Source organism: Physeter macrocephalus, unplaced genomic scaffold, assembly GCF_002837175.3.
Source record: "Physeter macrocephalus isolate SW-GA unplaced genomic scaffold, ASM283717v5 random_417, whole genome shotgun sequence".
NCBI lineage: Eukaryota > Metazoa > Chordata > Mammalia > Artiodactyla > Physeteridae > Physeter > Physeter macrocephalus.
Window position 1 is genome coordinate 34977 of NW_021145703.1, and position 20490 is coordinate 55466.

Here is a 20490-nt window from a genome sequence, read left to right on the forward strand (position 1 = left end):
TTTCTAGTAGTATTGTTTGTTTTTCCAATGTTGAGTTTTGAGAGTCCTCAGGGCTGCATTTTTTGATTGTTGTTTAGAGCTGTCTATCTTGAGTATAGTTCCACGTTCTCATTTAGTGATCTGTTCTGATAACTCATTCCAAAAATGTGGTTAATTGGCTACAGTAAAGATTCTTCCATATGTCTCACTCAAATAACAATAGTACTCAACTTTTGTTCAGTTCAGTGGAAATAGTCATAATTACTACATCTTATGGATAATTCTTCCTACATAAGAGTTTTCACTTATTTTTTTCCCCCTATCTTTGTAACATCTTTAGTTTGAATGTGCGTAAGTCAAGGGACAGAATTGTCATTTGGCCAGTGGCAACACATTGACCTGAGAACTCAGGTCAGTGGATTCCAAGCTTATTCTTAGTTACTAAATTGAATTCTTTTTTAAAAACAAGGCTTCAATCTGGTTAGATATTTGGCATTCACACTTCTGACCATTCACTTCTCTTTTAGCACGTATTTATGTAGTGCCTGTCGTGTACCTGTGCGGCGCTAGGTTGAGGCAACGTTGGCGGATGAGACAGTCACAGCTCCCTCTGGGAGCTTACTGTCTGGTGGAAGATAGAGCCAAGGACATAGTGATAACAGAGCAGGGGGTAAATGCAGTGTGGAAGGGGTCAAAGGGAAGGGGATTTCTACGAGGAGAATAGGGCGCCCGCAGAGGCTCAGGGGTGAGAGAGCTTAAAGCATTCCAGGAATTGAAAGCAGTTGCATTGGAGGTGAGACATGGCAAGAGCCGGCACTGGAGATGTAAGCGTGGGTCCACGTCACATGCCCCACGGAGAAGAGTGTGGGTTGTCTCCTGAGGGTAGTGCACCTGGCCGTACCCTAGAGGATGAACTGGATGGAGGTGACAGGGGAGGTGGGAAGAACAGTTGGCAGGCTTTTATTGTGATCGAGGTGAGAGGCCATGGCGGCTGAACTCCAGTTAGTGAGGTGGACAGTGAATGGATTCGACGGAGATCCGGGAGGTGGAATAAATGGGACTTGGAGATTGATTGCACGTGGGCAGCGAAGAAGCTGGGTGAATCAAGAGCTCCGTTTCATATCTGGACTGAGTGACGGGAGTGGTGATGCCACCGAAAGAGATGGGGAACTAGGTTTGGGAGTGAGTGAGGGGGAGGAGAGTCTGTGATGTTAGATTATTAGCGTGTGGTCTGTCCTCCTAACTAGAGTGTAAGCCTCAGGAGGGTAGGAACTTCACACGCATGTGTGTGCACACACGTGCACACAGTAAACAGCCCGAATGTGAAGTCTAGGGGACCCGTGGCATATTCAGTAGGCGGTTGAACTACGAGTTCAGCGTTGAGGAGCGTGAGACAGGAGGTAGCCTGTCACTTTACTGAGGCGTGAAGTGGACGTGTACCTGCCGTGAAAATAGGTCTGTGAGCTAGTGAGTGACCTGAGTTGAGTGCTGAGCTTTCACGTTGCAAGTTGGCTTTGTTGTTTTCGATTTATTGTCAACTGTGTGGTAACCGGCATCAGCTCACCAGTGATGGGGTGGTGCGGATTTCTCAGTGAGCTCCCCTGGAGAGCTTTTGCGGATTTCCCCTGCCTTCGGTGTTGTGATGTTCTCCCATCCCTGTGGATAGTGTGGTGCTGTCGTGTAGCAGCTGCCGGCATTTTTAAGCACAGGAGGTTTTTGTTTACATCTATTTCTTTCTACGTTTTTTCTTATCCCCACTCCCATGTGTAGTTGTACGTCTGGAATCCCTAGGCTGAAAAAACTGCTGTGCTCCTGGGTTTGGTGGAGGCAGGTGAAGAACTTAGCACAGCCCCCGTGAACATCAAGGGCCTCCTTTGCTTGGTGTGGTTGCTGAGTTCACCACTGAGGCCTCATCAGGTGCTGCTTCTCCAGGGACTCTTATCTGAGCCCCTCCCACTTTCACTGTGCTGAGCACTTGACGTGTGGCATCTGATTTAATCATCATGGTGGCCCGGGCCTGACCCCACTTTACAGACAGGGTTATGGAGACTGAAGAGCGTGGGGACTAGTCAGAGCCTAACCTCCTCCATTTGTCCGAATCTCCTGAAGTATAAAATCAGAGGGTCTGATTGAAACCAAGCAGATGACATGAGATCGTGCACGTGCTTTAAACCTTTAAGCTCCTGAGAAGAACGCTTGTTTACATAATTGGAGGCCTTCATCTCTTTGGTCCCTTCTTGACAGGTTCTGATCGGAACCGACTCCATCACAAACCTGCATAAACTGGAGCAGGTGTCCAGCGATGAGGGCATTGGGACCCTGGCAGAGAACCTGCTGGAGGCGCTGCGGGAACACCCTGACGTAAACAAGAAGATAGACGCGGCCCGCAGGGAGACCCGGGCCGAGAAGAAGCGCATGGCCATGGCCATGAGGCAGAAGGCTCTGGGCACGCTGGGCATGACGGTACAGCCACGCCCAGGTTCCCGCATTCTTGCCTACCCTGTGGCACAGTCATTTGTGCTCTGGGGGTTCAGAGCTGGGGTTTTGGGATGGTGAAGGTGAAGGCTGTGGGCAGGGGGTCAGTGTACTGGGCACCGCGCTAGATGCTTCATTCACCTTCTCTCATCTTCCCGACAACGCTTAGATGTGTGACTATCATTGTTCTGCTGTACGGATGAGGCTCAGAGGTTAAATGACTTAACAAGTTCACAGAAGCAGTAAAAATGGTGATAATCATTGTTTATCAAAGGTTTACTATATGCCAGGCACTGTGCTTAGGCAGCTTCCTTGTAAGATTGTATTTAAGCCCTCATGTGCTTCTGAGAGGTTGATTTTATACCCATTTTTCAGATGAACTAATTGAGGCTGAGAGGTGAAGTAAATCGGCCAAGGCACATAACTGATAAGTGGCCGACAGGCATTTGAACCTGGGTCTGTTCGACAAGAAGGGCTCTGTGCTCTTCTAACTGTCCTACCTTGGAGGAAGCAGAGGTCCTATGAGAGCCTTCTCCAGACCAGCGAACTTGAGTGTCCACAGTTTTAAAACTCCCATGGGAACAGTAAATGAATCATGCTGCAACAGCCCTTGTCAGCCGAGAGTTGGTCTTGCTGGCACAAAGAAAGGGGGCTTCTTTGTTGGCAAGTGGCAACTTGCCAGGGTTCTAGCTGGATGGTTTCCTCTGCTTCAGTGGTTCCTGTAGGAAGAGAATAGCAGGAGAATCTGGGTCTTTACCCTCATTAGAAGCCAACTAAAGAGATTTCCTTTCAGTGCAGCAGTCCTTTTCATGTATGTGGAAGGTCAACCTTGTGCCTGCTTGTCCCCAAGCTGCAGTGGGAGGGTGCGTGGAAATTCCCGTCTGACATGCCACCTGGGGTTCCCCTCACAGACCAATGAGAAGGGCCAGGTCGTGACCAAGACGGCGCTCCTGAAGCAGATGGAGGAGCTGATCGAGGAGCCGGGCCTCACGTGCTGCATCTGCAGGGAGGGGTACAAGTTCCAGGTACAGCTGCAGGCTTGCGGTCAGTCCCAAGGGCCCGGTGGCCTCCCTCGCCTGAGGCCTTTTTGTTCTTAGACCAGAGTCAAGGCTCATGTCTTAGGGCCAGCTGTCCTCTCTAAAGGTGGGAAGGCAGACTGATCTGAACGGCAGGCAGTCTCCATCGTCATCAACAGCTACCACTCCCTGGGTCCCTTCTGTGTCCCAGGCCCTGTGCCCAGAGCCTTTATGTAAACTGGGTGATATTATCTTGAAACCTGTAAAAAGCCCTAACTTATAGATGAGAAAACAAAGTTCATGTAGCAGAGCCAGAGTTCTAGCCCAGGCTTTTCTGACTTCAGACCTGGGGCTTTTAAAAACACATCCTGCTGCTGCCATATTCAGATAACCTGGGGAGAAGGTCAGGACCTTGGCTTTCTGGGCTCCACCAAACTCGACTTAACACGCAAAGGAGCAGAACAGCAAGTGACCAGTTTGCCCCCCTAAAGGCCTAAAAGGCATCCCTCTTCCTCTCCAGCTTGAATGTATTACTTGAATGTATTACCCAAGCCTGTTGAAGGGCCACAAGCCCTGTTAAGTCCTGCTGTGACACAGGCTCCTTGGAGCTTTCTGGTCAGTTTTGAAAAACAAGTGACTTAACAAGAAGGCACTTTATTCTTCATTTTCAGGTAAAAGAAGCAAAAAGGAAGGGACCGTTCAGGCTCGCATTTCTGCCCTTCTGTCTCGCAGCATCCACTTTATTTCAGTTGCTCCCCACAACCCTCATTTCACTGGGGCTCTGCCCAGCCAAGTGCTTAACCAGGAGACTGAGGGGCTCACCATCACCCGCTTTCCCGAATGCGTCCCTTCCTAGGATCGTAGACCCTCGGGGCCCCTCTGCTCTGCTTCACCTCCTTTCACAGCCTGCCTTGGAGTTTCACCTCTCCTCCTTTTTATGTTATCTTTGCAGCCCACCAAGGTCCTGGGCATTTATACCTTCACCAAGCGGGTAGCCTTAGAGGAGATGGAGAACAAGCCCCGGAAACAGCAGGGCTACAGCACCGTGTCCCACTTCAACATCGTGCACTACGATTGCCACCTGGCTGCCGTCAGGTGGGCCTGGCTCTTGCGGGGCGGCTCCTTCACTAGACCTCGCCTTGCATGTGCTTCAGTTCTAGCCCTGTGTGACTTCAGGGAGCGGGCAGCTCGCCAGAGGCCCTGGACTGGGAGGGGGTAGGACTGCCACCCCTGAGGCTTTAATTCTGTTCCTTAGGCTCTGCGAAGTATGGTGTCCTACCTTCAGCCATACAGGCCCAAGTGCCATTCCTGCCATATGATCTGGAAAAGACACTTGGCTTTTGGCCCAAGGCTGGTGAGAGCAGCCTTGCTTACTAGAGGCGGTGAAGCTGGCATTTACCGTCATGGTTACAAATGACTGCTCCTCTCTGTAGAGTCAGGCACACGGGCCAGCACTTCCTTAGTGTCAGCAAACCCTCCTCCACCCCCGCGCGCCCAGATGCCTGGTTGCCAGATTAATTCCAGCAGTCACTTGTCTCTGTTGTCCTCCCAATCCAGGCTGGCTCGAGGCCGGGAAGAGTGGGAAAGTGCCGCCCTTCAGAACGCCAACACTAAGTGCAACGGGCTCCTTCCCGTCTGGGGGCCCCATGTCCCTGAGTCAGCTTTTGCCACCTGTCTGGCAAGGTGAGTGTGGAGCATCTTGCATGGTAGAAAAGAGAGGATTCCCAGGAGATGGGCGAAGATCAGCTGTCAGCCCGGCCCCGGGGAAGCCATCTCCTGTCACCTTCATCAGGAGGAATCCATGTCTGTCTTTGCTTCCTGACAGGGGAGCCCGTCCGGAAGAGAGGGGACTCTGCTGGGAGAAGCCAGCACCCTCAGCGTCTGGGGCCCCAGGTGGAATCTCTGGTTATCTGCTACCTCTTCTCCTTTGCTGATCTTAGGACACAAAACACAGGACCCCTGACTTGGTCCTCGAGGCCAAAATTTCCCAGAGTTCACTTCTATTTTTCTGAGGTTTAAATAATGAAAATAGCTTGATGGCGTGGGGAATATCGGGCTCCTTTCAAAGCCTCCGTTGTCCTAAAATCCAGAGTAGAGTAGTGAAACCTTCTGTGAGGTCCTCATCTCTTGAAGATGCCTTGCGCAGTGGTGCCCCACCCCAAGTCCTGTTGTAAAGCTCGGGGATGAAAAGGTACTTAGCATAAACCAGGCACTTGGCAGTAATAATGATGAAAGTCATGTTGGGCAGTATGTTTTTTGTTTTGTTTGGTTTTTTTTTTTTTTTTTTTTTTTTTTTTTTTTTTTTTTTTGTGGTACGCGGGCCTCTCACTGTTGTGGCCTCTCCCGTTGGCGAAGCACAGGCTCCGGAAGCACAGGCTCAGCGGCCATGGCTCACGGGCCTAGCCACATGCTCCACGGCATGTGGGATCCTCCCTGACCGGGGCACGAACCCGTGTGCCCTGCATCGGCAGGCGGGCTCTCAACCACTGCGCCACCAGGGAAGCCCTGGCAGTATGTTGAACTGCTTACCGTGTGTTGTTATTATACACATTCTACAGATGAAGAAACTGAGGCACAGACTTAATCAGGGGCGGAGTCCAGGTGTTTGGTGATGTACATTGACATAGGAAAACCTTTCATTTGGAGGTTGAGGAGATGATTCTTATGGATAGATCACCTTGTCAGTCAGAATGAATAAGTTCTACATTTCTTCTCCCAAAATGCACTTCCAGATGTGGTCACAATATGTCCTACGACATTAGTCCATCAAGAAATGCCCCCCACCACCCCCAAACCGGCATGTTCTCCTCAAAGCTTCGAGAGCATTGCGTTCAGTCACAGCAGAAACAAAAGTGTGCTCTGCTCTTGTCTTCCCCCGAGCCCAGCCCTTGTCCTTGACTCCGCCTTTCATTCTCTATCCGTCTGTGTAACCTTCACAGCCATCAGGCCGAAGGGGGGCTCTGCTTTCCCAGCTGGGTCTTCACCAGGGAGCTTGCTTCCACTTCACCACCTGTTCTCTTCTCCCAGGCACAATACTTACCTCCAGGAGTGCACGGGCCAGCGGGAGCCCACGTACCAGCTCAACATCCACGACATCAAGCTGCTGTTCCTGCGCTTCGCCATGGAGCAGTCCTTCAGCGCGGACACTGGAGGAGGCGGCCGGGAGAGCAACATCCACCTGATCCCGTACATCATCCACACCGTGCTTTACGTCCTGAACACGTCAGTACCGCGCGTCTCGGGGCAGCACTGGCTCACCCACCCCATGTTCCTGTGCCCAACAAACTCTCCCGGCTTTTCTGTAGCCGCTGTAGTTACTTCTAGAACGAATGTCTGGCCCCAGGCAGCCTTTACCGAAGTAGGGATGTTCATCTGCGCCTCTTTGGAATCACACAGAATAAAGAGTACGGTGGCTTCCTTTTCTAAAACCGTCTCATCTACCAGCATGGGCAGCCAAGGGCTGCCTCCTTGGACTGACCTTCAGCCCAGAGGGGAGCAGGAAGCGGGAGAGGCCAGATCATCGAAGCTTCTACTTCAGTGTAGCTGCTACTTGCAAGACTGTTCCCTTGGATGGGGGAGGCCATGGGTCAGGGCCGCACACAGTCACTGTCAAAGGCACACAGGCTGTTCCAGGTGAGCGTTTTACAGCTGGAGGATGTGGCAGGACCAAGGACCTGGACTTGATATCCCTGTTTCTTCTTCAGTGAGTGAGGCTTCTGGCAGCTGTGAGCGGGGAGGTGGTGTTGAAGATTATTTGGGAAAGTCAGCTGAGAAGGAAGGTACCCCAGAAAAAAAAACAGATTTGTATCTTCATCTGTATGTACGTTGTGGAGCAGTTGGGAAACACTAAGGGGGTAGAGAATAGTCTTTCGTTCCACCCTAGATTTAAAAAGCAAACTAAGAGATTTAATATACTTTAGCTCTTAGATTTGATTTAAATGGTTTCGTACTTTTAGGCCCCATCTTCTAGCGAGAGTCTTACACATCTGTGGGGCAGAGTGCTGACAGGTTGAAAGGCTGTGTACAGTCCCCCCAAGGCAGCTGCAGTTCAGTTTCGGCAGCAGGACAATTTGTCTCTTCTCCTTTCTGGTCTTCAACAAAGTGATTTTCTCCTTCCCTCCCATTTCCTCGTGAGATAAAAGGCTGACCTGGAGACCGCAGGCTTCATTGTTACCAAGAGGCACTGGCGGGTCTCCACCAGTCGTTACATCGTCTGCTCCGCTGTTCAGACTGTCAGAAGAAACACCTGCGTCATTGACAGCACGAACGTCCCCATTATCCAGACTGTGCTTCAGGCCTGAGCAGTGCCGATTGCTGGTGTCCGTGGGGCCTTTGACAGAGCCGTTGCCTCTTGTTGGCAGCAGAGGGGTGGAGGGGGCCGCCCCAGTCTCCGGGGAGCAAAGCGGACCCAGAGAGGCCGCATGATTTGTCCAGCAGAACAAAGCCGGTGGCTTCAGATGTCACTGTGTCTCTCAAATGCCAGACGCTCGTAACTCATGCTTAGTTTCCTTAGTTGGGGAGGGAGCGGGCTGTGTCCTGATGGTCTCGGTCGGTTAGGGGCTGAGCCGGAAGCTGCATGAAGAGGCACTGTTTCCCAGCCACAGCCTGCTTCCCTCGCCAGTTCACGCTGGTGCGAGCTTGGTCACGGTGGGTGGGGGAGGGGGCTGCTGAGCAGGGATCGCTGCCTTTGGTGGGACGTTTGTATATGAAGGCGAGTGTGTCACACACAGCACGAGCCGGCGCAGAGTGGAACGGGTCGTGCGATGGCACAAAGCTTCTGATTTCCAGTTCTGGACGCTCCAGTCTAGTATAGTCGCCTGTTCCATCCATGTTCATCCATGGAGCAGAAGGGTGCCTGGTGTCCCCGTACCATCTGTCCCCCCTGCTTTCCCACAGCCCAGTGCCTGGCAGTGCCATGTGCAGACCTGGTAACTTTGATCCAGCCGCTACTAGTGTTGTGTTTTTATTTCCCTTCAGGGAATTAGGATGGGGCATCAAAGCACTCTTGGCCTGAGAGCACCATCCAGGTCGTAAGGAGAGAGTGTAGCCAGAAATATGTGATAAGGAAGTGATCTCTCAGTGCCTGTCTAGTGACCTGTCGAAGCTTCATTGCAGGTGGAGAGTCCACACTGGGAAGACTCTGGAGCCAGATTGCCTGGGTCAGAGCCCAGTTCCTTCACTCCCCACTGTGTGGCTTTGGGCAGAATATTTACTCTCTCTGTGCTGTAGTTTCCCCCTCGGTAACGTTGGGAGAGTACCCGTCTCATCGGGTTATTGTGAGGATTAAATGAGATAATCCATGGAAAGCTCTTAGAACGGGCTTGGCATTAAAGTTGATGATCACCATTGTTGCTGCAGTTCAGGCAAAAGCGAGACTGAGAAGCAGTGCTCGCCGGGAGGAGTCTGTTCTAATGGAGGAGAGAGGACACAGACACATAAAAGAACACACCAGAATAGCCTAGGAGGGGCACCGGCTGCAAATGCTGTGTGAACAGTTAGCTGTACTGAGACTCGTGGAGTCGGGGAGTGTGGGCTGTGGGCTCAGAGACTCTGGGTTCGCTGACTGGTTGGTGACTTTGGTCGTGTCACTTCACTCCCTGGGCCTTCAGACCCTGGCAAAGAGGTGCGTGCCGGCTGTCACCTTCCAGAGTTGTCAGGACACGTGGGTGGCGGAGTGTTTGTGAACGTGCCGGACACATGTGCATTTGGAATTGTGCGGAGCTGGGCTGGGGGGTGGGGGACGAGGAAGATGCCCCCAAGAAGGACTGGGGCGGGGCTGGGGGTGCCCCGCTTGGAGAGGAGGCAGGAGGGGCGGTGGAGGACAGGTGGGGGGGTTCCGTGAGCCGAGCCCTCGGGAAACTTAAAAGAAGACGGGAGATTGAGCAAGCCTCCTCCCCTCTTGCTGCTTGTGCCCTGCTTCTGCCCTGGTTTCACGGTGCTCCTTTTGTTCCAGAACCCGAGCAACTTCCCGAGAGGAGAAGAACCTCCAGGGCTTTCTGGAGCAGCCCAAGGAGAAGTGGGTGGAGAGTGCCTTTGAAGTGGACGGGCCCCACTATTTCACTGTCTTAGCCCTCCACGTCCTGCCCCCCGAGAAGTGGCGAGCCATACGCGTGGAAATCCTGCGGCGGCTGCTGGTGACCTCTCAGGCCCGGGCAGTGGCCCCAGGGGGAGCCACCAGGTCAGTGCTCGCTTCGGGAAGTGCCTGCTTCAGGGAGCCGTCTCCTGGGCTGCCTGTCGCCTGGACTCTGTAACCGCTGTGGGTTAAAGCTGCCCGTGGCGTGCAGGTGCTGAGTGGAGGCGCCTCGCTTGACTCGGTAATGGACCCTGAGCCTTCCCGTCCGGTCACACCAAGAGTCGAGGCCTGACGCCGCCGGGTGCCTGCCCCTCTGGGTCAGGTGTTCAGGCGCTAGAAGTGGGGAGCCAGGCTTACCCCTGGAAAGTGCCCTCAGAGAGGAAGCCAGCCAGGCACAGGGTGAGACTTCTCAGGAGAAGGGTTGGGGCCGGCAGGCAGTTGAGACAGGTAGCCAGGTGTTCCGAATCTTGCTGGTCTGCGCATAAACTAGCAAAGCTTCCTCGGGGCTGTGCTCGGAGATGTTCTTTTCTGGTGTTAAAAGCTCCTCATCTCCCTCCCTGGTCACATTCCTATCCCGTCTGCCCCCCGCGTTCCATGAGCCTTTTTTCTTTCTCTGCTGTTGGTGTGGACACCTCCCTAAGAAGGAAGGCATTTCAGGAAGGAAGTGGTCTTTGTTTTCATGACCCCGTGCTGTGATTTGGGTCAGCTGGGAGGTGTCTTGAGGCAAACAACTGCAGACAACAACAGCGAGACGCCCTTTGCGACGAGTGCACAGATTGCCCCACGCCGAAGGGACTCCTTGGCGCTACTCTTGGCCCGTCGTGGCCCCGAGCAGTCTGCCCTCCCTGGGCCACAGAGTAGGCTATGAGTTGTCAGCTTGCTTCTGCCCTTGAGGGCAACCTGCTTCACTTTGGGAAGGTCTGTCCTCGTGTGTCTGCTTTCGCTAGGATCCGAGGGGACATTTCCAACAAGGGTGCAGGGGAGGAGCTTTTAGGCCCCTGATAATGACAGACCAAGTGGAAGCAGCCTTGGCCTGAATTTGCACACCTGGTGTTTCCACCTCCATCAGCTCTGATTTATCAGGTCGCTAGTGGTAGGCGCCTCGTGGCCCGGGGAGACCAGGTTGGAGCTCTACTGTTGGATCCAGCCAGTGCCAGCCTCTGTGTAGAGCAGGAGGGAGCCGGTCTTGTCAGATTCCTACCTAGCCCCTGCCCCCATTCCAAACATAGCACTTTCCAGTGTTAACCAAGAGTCGGAGGCATTAATAGTTAACTAGCTGCTAGGAATCAAAAGTTAGATCTGGAAGATACTAAGTTGTTGATAAGCCAGGCTCGGCCTGTATCCCTAGCACGCAAGGTGGCTATTTACTGGGCATAGGCTCTCGGTGACAGGTGTGAAATCTGAACCCACAGGAGCTGTGTTGCTTTCAATTAGGAGACTGGAATTCATTACTGTCCCAGGCAGTTAAGGAAAAGCCGATTTGGTCACAGCTTAATTAGGAAATCCAGTGTGAGCTGCACTCATGAGTTGCCATTTCCTCTGTTGCAGTTTAGTCACCTTTACTAATTAACCAGAAATAATTAAGTTGGGCGGGGCCCCCCCAGATTCCTGCCACCAACGCGGAAGAGCTGCAAGAAGGAGCAGCCCTGGCGGGGTGTCGGGGTGTGAGCAGGGTGCCCTGGAAGCAGGGTGGCAGAGTGCTGGCCACCCTCCGAGGAGGGACATTTAGAGGGTGACCTCCTGGTGGTTGGGGCAGTGCCACTGGCAGCAGGCTTTGTCCTCAGCCCAGTATGGGGTGGGGGGGGCGGCAGCAGGTACACAAAAATCTAGGAGTCTGCACAAGAGAAGTTGCTCTCTTCTGCGGGTTTTACATCCGGGATAAAAGATTCCTCTGCCAGGAACTTGCAAGTATTTAAGCCTGGGACTTTCCTAGGCTTCCGTCAGAGCCTTTTCTGTTTCCTTGTCTGCCAGCGCACAGAGTTGCAGAGAAAGAATTCTCTTCGTCGTCCACAGGCCCACCTCGCAGTAGTTTTCCCTTTCGGCTGCAGCACCCTCACGCGTGGCGGTCGGGGAGGAGGTGGGCGCTTTGGAGACGTTGGGGGGAGGGAGGGTACAGGTAGCATACCTTAGCGAACAGAATTGTCTCATTTTATTATTTTACTTTACTTTGGTTAATAACTTAAACATTGACTGAATGTAGGTGTGGTTGGCCTGTCTCATGCTAGGTAGTCCCTTCACTTGAGGCCCATACAGTGAAGTTTTAGCTTCTAAATGAATAACATCTATGCTTGTCTGATGTTTATGATTCTAGCGTGTATAAACACGTGGTGCGCGCGTGCACACACGTTTTAATACTACGTTCTGGTCCCTTTGGTATGGGCTCTGTTCCAAGGTGTAGAACCTCCATGACAAGGGTTTATCTAGCCTTTACTTATTACAGATATGAAGGCAGTTTGCAGACAAAACCTCTCCTAGATCTTGGGCTCTAGAAACCAAGTCCTGGCGCCGGCACTTCACTCACCGTGCAGAGGGGGTGCTGGTCGTTCCGTACCGCATGGTGGCCCTCCCTGCTGTAATCGTTCCTCGGGCCAGGAGCGTCTGCCGAGAAGGCGGTGGCCGCTGTTGTCAGTGGCGGCCCGCCGTGTTCCCAGGGCCTGGCTGCTCTCTAATCCCGGCTGCGTCGCTGGGTTAAGTGCAGCGATGCTGGTTAGCAACAAAGGGGTGCGGTGAGCTCCGGGATTAGCCCGGGATTTCGGAGGTGTCGGGCCGGCCGTGGCTCGCATCCGAGACATCACTGTCGTCCGACGCCAGGTGTCCACCAGCTTGCTGGTTTTAACACGGCATGCGGTTGGCAGATTACCGTGTGAGACTGCTTTGGGTCTGCTGGCTGCTGGTAAAAACTCTCCAAGTGGGAATGTGAAAACTGAAGTGTAGAACCTTGTTTCCTCCCTCATTTATTAGGTCCCGTCAAGTCCGAGAGTGCGTGTGGGGGCTACACACAGGGAAACACCGGACTCTGCGGCGACTCTTTAAGGCAGTGGCCTTTTGGCTGCCGTGTTGCAACTTACGTCTCCCTCTTTCCCATTTTCCCTGGCTTAGCAGAGCCGCTACTAAAGATGACTCTGTCACGCAGTGTCTTGTGGTGAATAAACTGCGGGGTCCCAGGGCTTCAGAAGCTCTGACCCGTGGCTGCTCTCCTCTGAGAAGACGGCAAGTGGCTGGAGCTGAGTGATGCTCGGTGCCCGTGACTCTTCCCCTGCTCCCAGAATGCTTGGCTCTGTCCTTGTGAGTTTCCTCCCGGGGTCTGCACGGACATGGGATTTGGTTTTATTTTCCAGGCTGACAGACAAGGCGGTGAAGGACTACTCTGCTTATCGCTCTTCCCTTCTCTTTTGGGCCCTCGTTGACCTCATTTATAACATGTTTAAGGTAAGGAGGCCGCTGGGAGAGTGGCTGGGTTTGGCAGGGGCGTGGACGTCTGTGCTTGTGGCTCTGACCCTGCCTCGGCAGCCCGCTCCTCCACCAGCCTCCCCCGAGAAACAGGCCGACCCGCCGAGGGTAGGGGTTTACCCTCTAGCTCCGACCCCTGCGTCGGTAGACTGCATTTGTAGCCATGACCGCTCCCGTGACCCGGTCTCAGGCTGCTGCAGACCCTCTTCTACAGGCAGCTCTCCCCCGGCTCCACCCCGAGTCACCCTCTGTTTGCTCTCGTCCCCTCTGTTTGGATCAACTCCGTTGCCCTGTATGAGTGTAACTTATTCCAGCCCAGTTTATGATAGGGACGCTCCTCTTAGCCTTGAGAGAATCAGAGGGTTTGGGGTGGTTCCTTTCATCATCTAAATGAAACAGCTGAATTAAAGCATGTTGACGAGTCCCTCTTCTCGGAGAATTGCCAATGGTGGAGGGGATGGGGAGGAAAGAACGCATCGCCTCTCGAAGCTTGTACGTTCACGTGATGTGTGCTTAGGAGAGGGGCTGTGAGAGGAATGAAGTGAAATTTTGTTGTTCCTGAAAGCAGAACACATCCTCCAGGGAAAACTGGGATGTGTATGGGAGGGCTCTCTTCCTCCCTGCCTGACCCGAGCGACCTGCCCGGCCTGTGTGTCCTGTTACTTCTCGTAGAAGGTGCCGACCAGCAACACGGAGGGTGGCTGGTCCTGCTCTCTCGCGGAGTACATCCGCCACAACGACATGCCCATCCACGAAGCTGCCGACAAGGCCCTGAAGGCCTTCCAGGAGGAGTTCATGCCAGTGGAGACCTTCTCAGAGTTCCTCGACGCCGCTGGTCAGTGTCAAGGTTTTTCATCTTTCACAGATCTTAGTGGGGCTGGCCATCGCTTTCATCTTCACACACAGGAAAGAACAGGCGAGAACCAGCCTTTGGGCCACCACCGAGGGGTCTGGGAGAGATGTGTACATACCAGGTGTGCCTGGTAACAAGATGCGGCCGTGACGTGTGGCTCGCTTTACCGCAGGTGCTGTGTTCCTCATGCACGCGCTTTCCCAGTCCGCAGGGCAGCCCGGTGTGAGGCGGGGCTGTGGTTATCCCCATTTTACAGGTGGGGTAACTGAGGCTTTGAAGATTAAACAAGTTCCCAGTGGGGCATAGCTGGAAAATCACTGGAGCCCCTTTTGGTTTCCTGGCTTCTTATGACAGTTCAGAGAACTAACATGGAGCTTACCTGTCTTCCTCCTGCCTTTCGGGGACTGAGACATCTTATGTCACACCTGCCCCCCGGGAGGTGTGGAAGATTTCAACTCTTGATTCTTAAGATAAACAGTAAATATCAAAAGAGAGCAAAGAACATCTCTGCTAGCAGGGATAGGGCAGTGCTTTGAAATGCTGTCACATGAGACATCCCCAGACGGTTCCTCATCCCCCAGCTGGTAAAAATGAAGTCATTGTTCTCTCCTGTGTACAGGTTCGTTAAACAACAAATTTGTCATCCTCATTGCAAACACATTAAAATTTGTTTGGATTTCATAACCAAGCATCAGGTGACACAGCAGGGGAAGGTGCCTTGGGCCAGCTGGGAAATCAACCCAGAATTAAAAGTCCCGTGCCCTCTGAGGGTGTGGGCACTGCAGTCCAGCCCCCCATCACCACCGTCCTTTCCAAGGTAGGGCTCCCAGAGCCAAAGCAGGGGGAGCCGCACCTGCCTAACTCTTCTGTGAGCTTGTTTCCTTTTCCCCGATGGCAATTTTGTCAAGTGTGAAGAGCAAGAAAAAAATCTCCCCAGATCCCACTATCAAGAGAAGGTCGCCACTCGCATTTTCTGGTCTGTCCTCTGGCACTAAACCCTCAAACGTTCGGAGTGACGCTCAGTGTGAATCCCTCTTTCCTCCCGGACGGAGCTTCCCCAAAGCTCCAGGCCTTTCTTCCGGTTTGGCCGTTTGTTGCAGTGGCCTCAGTGGAAGCCACACTGGACGGGCCTTTGCTGGTCTGGTGCCTCCCCGTCACCTGTCGGGCAGAGGCTGCCCCCGCTCACCCCAGTTCCTTTGTTAACTTCGCTAGATGCTCCCATGGGTGTCTTTTCAGCCTAGACATTTTGCCAGTGACCCCGACTGAGAGCAGGTAGCCTGTGTGTCTGTGTCCTCAGGGCCCAGTGCCTTACCTGTCACCCAGGGGTCTGGTGAATGTCTACAAAGACTGTCAGTATGAGTGTCACAAGTCCGAGGAAGAGGAGGAAGAGGCGGGCAGGGGAAGGAAGGTATTCACCTCTGTTCAGGGCTTTGCATCAGCCCTGGGGCAGGGAAGAGCGGGGGCAGGTCAGGCGGGAGGCCTCTGACGCCTTCCACTCGAGCGCAGGTGTTTACGGCATGGCTTTATTGCTTGGGTCAAACTGGTAGGAAATTTCAGGACATCCGACACACCCTACTCAAATACAAGGACAAAAACGCCTTCCAAACCAGCAAGAGCTGACGGGGACCACTCTTCCTGCATCAGCCCAGGCTTCAGTTTGAGTGTTGCGCGCCGCCTCGGGGTTAACGACCCCGTATTGGTCAAATGAGAGCCCTGCTTGTGAGGGAGGGACAGGGCCGCAGGGGACCTGATGCTGATTGAGCGAGTACCTTCTGTGCCCTGGGCACTTTCACATCACCGGCCTCATCTAATCCCCAGGGTGAATGGGACAAGGACTTGTCACTGTCCCCATTTGGCAGTGGAGGAAACGGAGCTCCTGAGCTCTGGCAGCTTGCTCCAGGCCCTGGACTAGGGGTTGGGTTCTTTTACCCTACCCTGTTCCTCCCAGCCCTCGAGGGCAGTGGGGTTAGCCTTTGTTTGGCCCCAGGTCCCTCTGAGAATCTGCTGGAGGCTGTAGACACTCTCTCCAGAGGACCCCCCTCCATTGCGCACCGAGTTTCAGTGGACTTACAGGCCCCTGCAGGGTCCACGGACCCGACCCGGGTTTAGCACCTCCGCCCTGGGGAGATCGTGAACTGGCCGCTGCCACTTTAAACGCCTTTAATCCTGCCGCAGCGCCAGGTGTCGGAGCCCAGCTCCCCTCCCAGGACGAGGGTGTTTGCTCGGTGACTGTCTCCGCGGTCATCACCGGTCTCCCGTGAGCAGCTGTGTCCGCGCTTGTCGGAGCACAGTGTGTTCCCCGCGTGGACGCAGCCTCCGTGACTTGGGCTGGGGGCTGTGAGCTGTGAGGGTCGCTGCTAAGCAGTCTCTGCCTGTTTTCCAGGTCTCTTATCAGAAATCACTGATCCGGAGAGCTTCCTGAAGGACCTGTTGAACTCAGTCCCCTGAGCACCACACAGAAATGGCGGGCGACGGAGACGGAAGCCAGCCTGCCTCTGTGTTCTCCCCTCCTGTGTGTGATTTCCACCGCAGGTTGCTGCATCATTGCTCCTCCCTCCTCCCTCCCTCCCTTTTCCTGGAGTGGCTTGGGGATTTTAGGCTTCCTGTTTTATCTTGTGTGTGTGGTGCACTAGCCATGAAGTTGTCTGTAACCCAAGCCGTCGAAGGACCTGTACATACCTAGGAGCCACGAGTTGTCCTGGCCAACTGAATACTTGAGTGTGCACATCTTGAGAAATAAACAAATGACTTAATACACATTGAAAAGGAAGGTGTTGCCTGTGCTTGAACCCCTCCTTAGTGACACTGGCCAAATACTGCTCCTTGACTGCACAGCCCTTGCCGGCGTCAGCAGGGAGGCCTGCATGTATCACATTCGCTGTCTCTTGGCGCCAAATGGAGCCTGTCTGTTCTTGGCCAGCAAGTTGGGGCACTGCATTTGACGGCTATGATCTTTCCTGAAACAAACGCCTTGGCTTCTCTTAATTTTTGGCCTTCAGAGCTGGAGCCCAAAGACATGTGATTTTCTAGTCCTCTGCCAAAGGCCGGCTCAGTGCAGTCGGCACTGGTCTTTCTACAGCAGAGGCATCCTGTTAACTTCAAATGGGAAATCCTTTGGCGACTTCTCTTCAGTGTTGCCATGTTGGGAGAGGGCCTGGGGCAGACTTTGAGTGGCTGCCCTTTACTGAGCGCCTTGTCTCTGCCAGGCGCCCCCCTCCGCCCGCCCCCCCCCCCCCCCCCCCGCCGTGTGTGTGTGTGTGTGTGTGTAATTATTTCTAGTCTTTCTAACAGCCCTGCAAGAAAGGGCCTATGAACCAGCATCACTCGCTCAAAGGCCACCCAGCCTGTAGCTGTCAGAGCTGAGGTTTGCGCCTCCGAAGTCGTGTCCTGAACCACTGTGGTAGCTGCCTCTGGGGGCCTTGAGACCTGCTTCCCCATGTTCACGGGCAGCAGCCCTCTTAGCGAGGCAGCAGGACTCCCACGAGCCTCTCCCCAGATTGTAGGGCAAGGCTAATCCAGACACGGCCTTGCGGGGAGGAAGAGCTTGATAGTGGCTGTCGCCTTCACTTCCCTGTGGGCCACTCTGCCACCTGCTTTCCCGAGTGACAGTCTCCCCTATCTTGATGTCCAGTTGATGTGGCTCACTCCTCAGGCCAGACCATTTGGGACAGAAGGGGCCTCTAGGTCCCTTTAGAAGACTCCCAGAGCCAGGACTTAGTGTCTCTTCCCCGGAGCCCCTGACCGGGCAGCCGCAAGCAGGAGCGGGTGTCGTGCTTGGGCTTTAGCCAGAGAGACAAGTGCAATTTGTTGCAAGAGCCCAGCTGGAGGGACTTCCCGGGTGGTCCAGTGGTTAAGACTTCACCTTCCAGTGCAGGGGGTGCAGGTTCAATCCCTGGTTGGGGAGCTAAGATCCCACATACCTCGCGGCCAAAAAAACAAAGCAGAAGCAATATTGTAACAAATTCAATAAAGACTTTAAAAAATGGTCCACATCAAAAAAGTCTTTTAAAAAACCCCAAAAAACCCCAGCTAGAGGCAGGCAGGCCCTGGCAGACGAGAACGTGCGTGTGCCGAGTGCATGGGAGTGCACGGTGGTGTGGGTGGGCGACGGGGCTTTCTGAGGGATGGATGGGCTGGAGGGAGGGGGCAGCAGCGTCTAAGGGCGTCAGGCACCCACTCCTTCGTTCAGATCCCAGCTCCACCACCCTGGCTGTCTCCGCAGTCTCCTCATCTGTAAAATGGGAATGTCGGTATCTACGGGGTCGGGTGGTTGCCAGGTTTACTCGAGTTTACTTGGTTGCCATGTAGTAAGGAAATGACCGCTCTTATTACTGATGAATTCATTTTCAGTCTGCAGAATCTTGGCTTTTTCTTTAACGAAGCTCCACGTCTCAGGTGAGGTCCAAATATGTCCAGCTTTGGAGGTGGATGGCGGACCTTGGTCTCAGGCACACTTGCTTCTCACATTGAGCACAGCAAGTTCATTCCCTCTCGTAGGTCCATCATCTCCCGCTTTCTGGTCGTCTCCCAGGAGACATCCCAGGTCCATGTTACCATGTGGAGTTGCTGTTACGTAACATCCTAGCAGGGAATAGATTGGAACAGCTTCATCTGGGACAGCAAAGGCAGCGGGGAGAGTAGGGGAGGGTGCGGGGTAAACAGGTGGGACTATCCCTGCCTGCCAGGTGGCGGGCACTGATGGAGGCTGAGCCGCGCTCATGGCAGCGCCTCGGGGCCTCACGCTTTGACCAAGGGCCTTCAGAAGCTTAACTACGGCTTGGTTCCTTGGGCCTGCAAGGCTGAGGTCTCCAAGGCTCATGACAAGGTGTTCACTTCTTTTTCTCTGCCCTTCATTTTTTGGTTTCTTGCAAAGTCCTCAGAATTTTGGCCCCAGCCCAGTTGCATCAAGTCTCTTGTTTTCCTGGTCACAGCTTTCCCTGGTATGTACCCCTGGTGCTTCCCCGCAGGTTGCCGACACGGTGGCCGTACAGGTCTGTGACGGGTCCCGGAGCGGTGCCCTCGGCAGAGCTTGGGCAGGAGTGGAAGCTGGTCCAGGGCAAGAACTCGGCCTCCCGCAGCCTGCGTCCCCTGACAGCACCAACGGACATCGGGCAGAAAAGCAGTTAGTCCCTTCCTGTCCTGAACCATTTTCTGGGCTAATTGCTTCTTGGGTCCTTGTCTTTCTCAACAGGCCAGCCCCACTGGGGGAGTTCAGATGGTTCCAGACTGGCCACACCTGATGATGGCCTCCCCCGCACACCTGCCCTCCTCTGCCCACCAGGTTGCTCAACTCAGGGGTGGGGTGGGGCCTGGGAGGGCCCGGGGAAAGGGCTTGGGGTCAGATTTGGGTTCAGAGCTGGCTGTGCAGCCTCAGACCAAACCCTTTACCTCTCCAGGCCTCAGTTTCTCCACGTGTGAGATGAGCACACCTCATCGGGGGTTAGCCAAGGGAGCGCTTATGCAGCCCGCGGCTCTCTAGAGGAGGTTCTGGAAACATAAATCGTTGGGGTTATGAACGAGGCAGCCCGAGAAGGGCTTTCACAGGCCTGGGTGGGGTTCCATCCACAGCAGGGCTCCTACAGTGACAAGAGCTGTTTGAAGGTAGTGAGTCTTCTGTCACTGGAGTTACCCAGGCAGAGGCTGGGTCTTAACCACAGACGTGCCACATGGAGGTGGCGGGGGGCGGGGGATGCTGATATCAAAAGTCACTTCCAACTCTAAGGTCCGGGCAGCGGGTGGGAAGTCCGGGGCTTTGGAGTCAGACAGTCCTGGGTTCTGATTCTGCCTCCTCTATGCCTGGCAGGCCCTGCAGGCCTCAGTAGATCCCCTGTAAAGGCCGTGAGCAGTGCTGCCTCACAGGATAAACGTGACCATGTTTGCAATGCGCTCAGCTCAGCGTAGGTGCCAAACACTTGTGGGTCCTGAGAAGCGTCTCGCTGATGTGGGAACGAGGCTTCCGGGGAGCCTTTCATGGAGTCCTGCTGAGAGCCCCCGCCCTGCCCCCCTGCCCCCCTGCCCCCCGCCCTTGACTCTGGCTGTCCCCCAGCCGGTGGAGCAGGGCTGCGGGGAGAGTGGCTCATGGCCTTCTGAGTCTGAAGGGAACCTGGGGGAGGCAGCAGACCAGAGGAGAGAGCACCCACCTTCCCGGGGTCCTCTCCCACAGCTCTGGAGGGGCTTTCTCCCAGAGAAAGGGGAGAGCTGAGGCAGCGTGAACCTGATGGGCAGGTCGGGCGTGGCCCCCGCCTTGCTCCCCTCTGTGCTGCGCTGTGCTGCCCCCGGCCTGGCTTGGGAGAGGACAGGATACACCCAGGTGCATGGGGGTTTCCATCTCATTAACTCCTGGGGAGGTGGAGGGTGGACGGAGATCTGTCCAATGAGCCACTCTGGGGGGAAGCCGAGGCCGGGGAGGGACAGGGACTTGCACAGGCTCCTGGGTATCAGCACCGCGGGCATGCAGCCTCACTGAGGAGCCGGTGGACGTGCCGTTCAGAGGAGGCCCCGGACGCTTCCCCACATGGTCCTAACCAGCCGACATGTGCCTCGCTCCGCGGAAAGTGCTCACGGGGTGTTTTGAGCCTCACAGCCACCCTATGAGGTTGGCACTAGTATCCTCCCCATCTTCCAGGTGACGAAACCGAAGCCGC

At 54.4% G+C, this 20490-nt stretch overlaps 1 protein-coding gene across 1 annotated transcript in view; it reads left to right on the top strand.

Annotated features, from left to right (window-relative positions):
- LOC114485054 (E3 ubiquitin-protein ligase UBR4-like) overlaps nucleotides 1–16628 on the top strand; it is a 50816-nt gene extending 34188 nt beyond the window's left edge. The window contains exons 34-42 of the mRNA XM_028485493.2: nucleotides 2224–2442; nucleotides 3366–3479; nucleotides 4423–4565; nucleotides 5028–5153; nucleotides 6498–6692; nucleotides 9424–9648; nucleotides 12882–12972; nucleotides 13669–13828; nucleotides 16230–16628. Of these exons, the coding sequence (XP_028341294.1) occupies nucleotides 2224–2442; nucleotides 3366–3479; nucleotides 4423–4565; nucleotides 5028–5153; nucleotides 6498–6692; nucleotides 9424–9648; nucleotides 12882–12972; nucleotides 13669–13828; nucleotides 16230–16294 (1338 nt within the window). The 3' untranslated portion in view covers nucleotides 16295–16628. The remainder of the gene's footprint in view (nucleotides 1–2223; nucleotides 2443–3365; nucleotides 3480–4422; nucleotides 4566–5027; nucleotides 5154–6497; nucleotides 6693–9423; nucleotides 9649–12881; nucleotides 12973–13668; nucleotides 13829–16229) is intronic.
- The last annotated feature ends 3862 nt before the right edge of the window (nucleotides 16629–20490 follow it).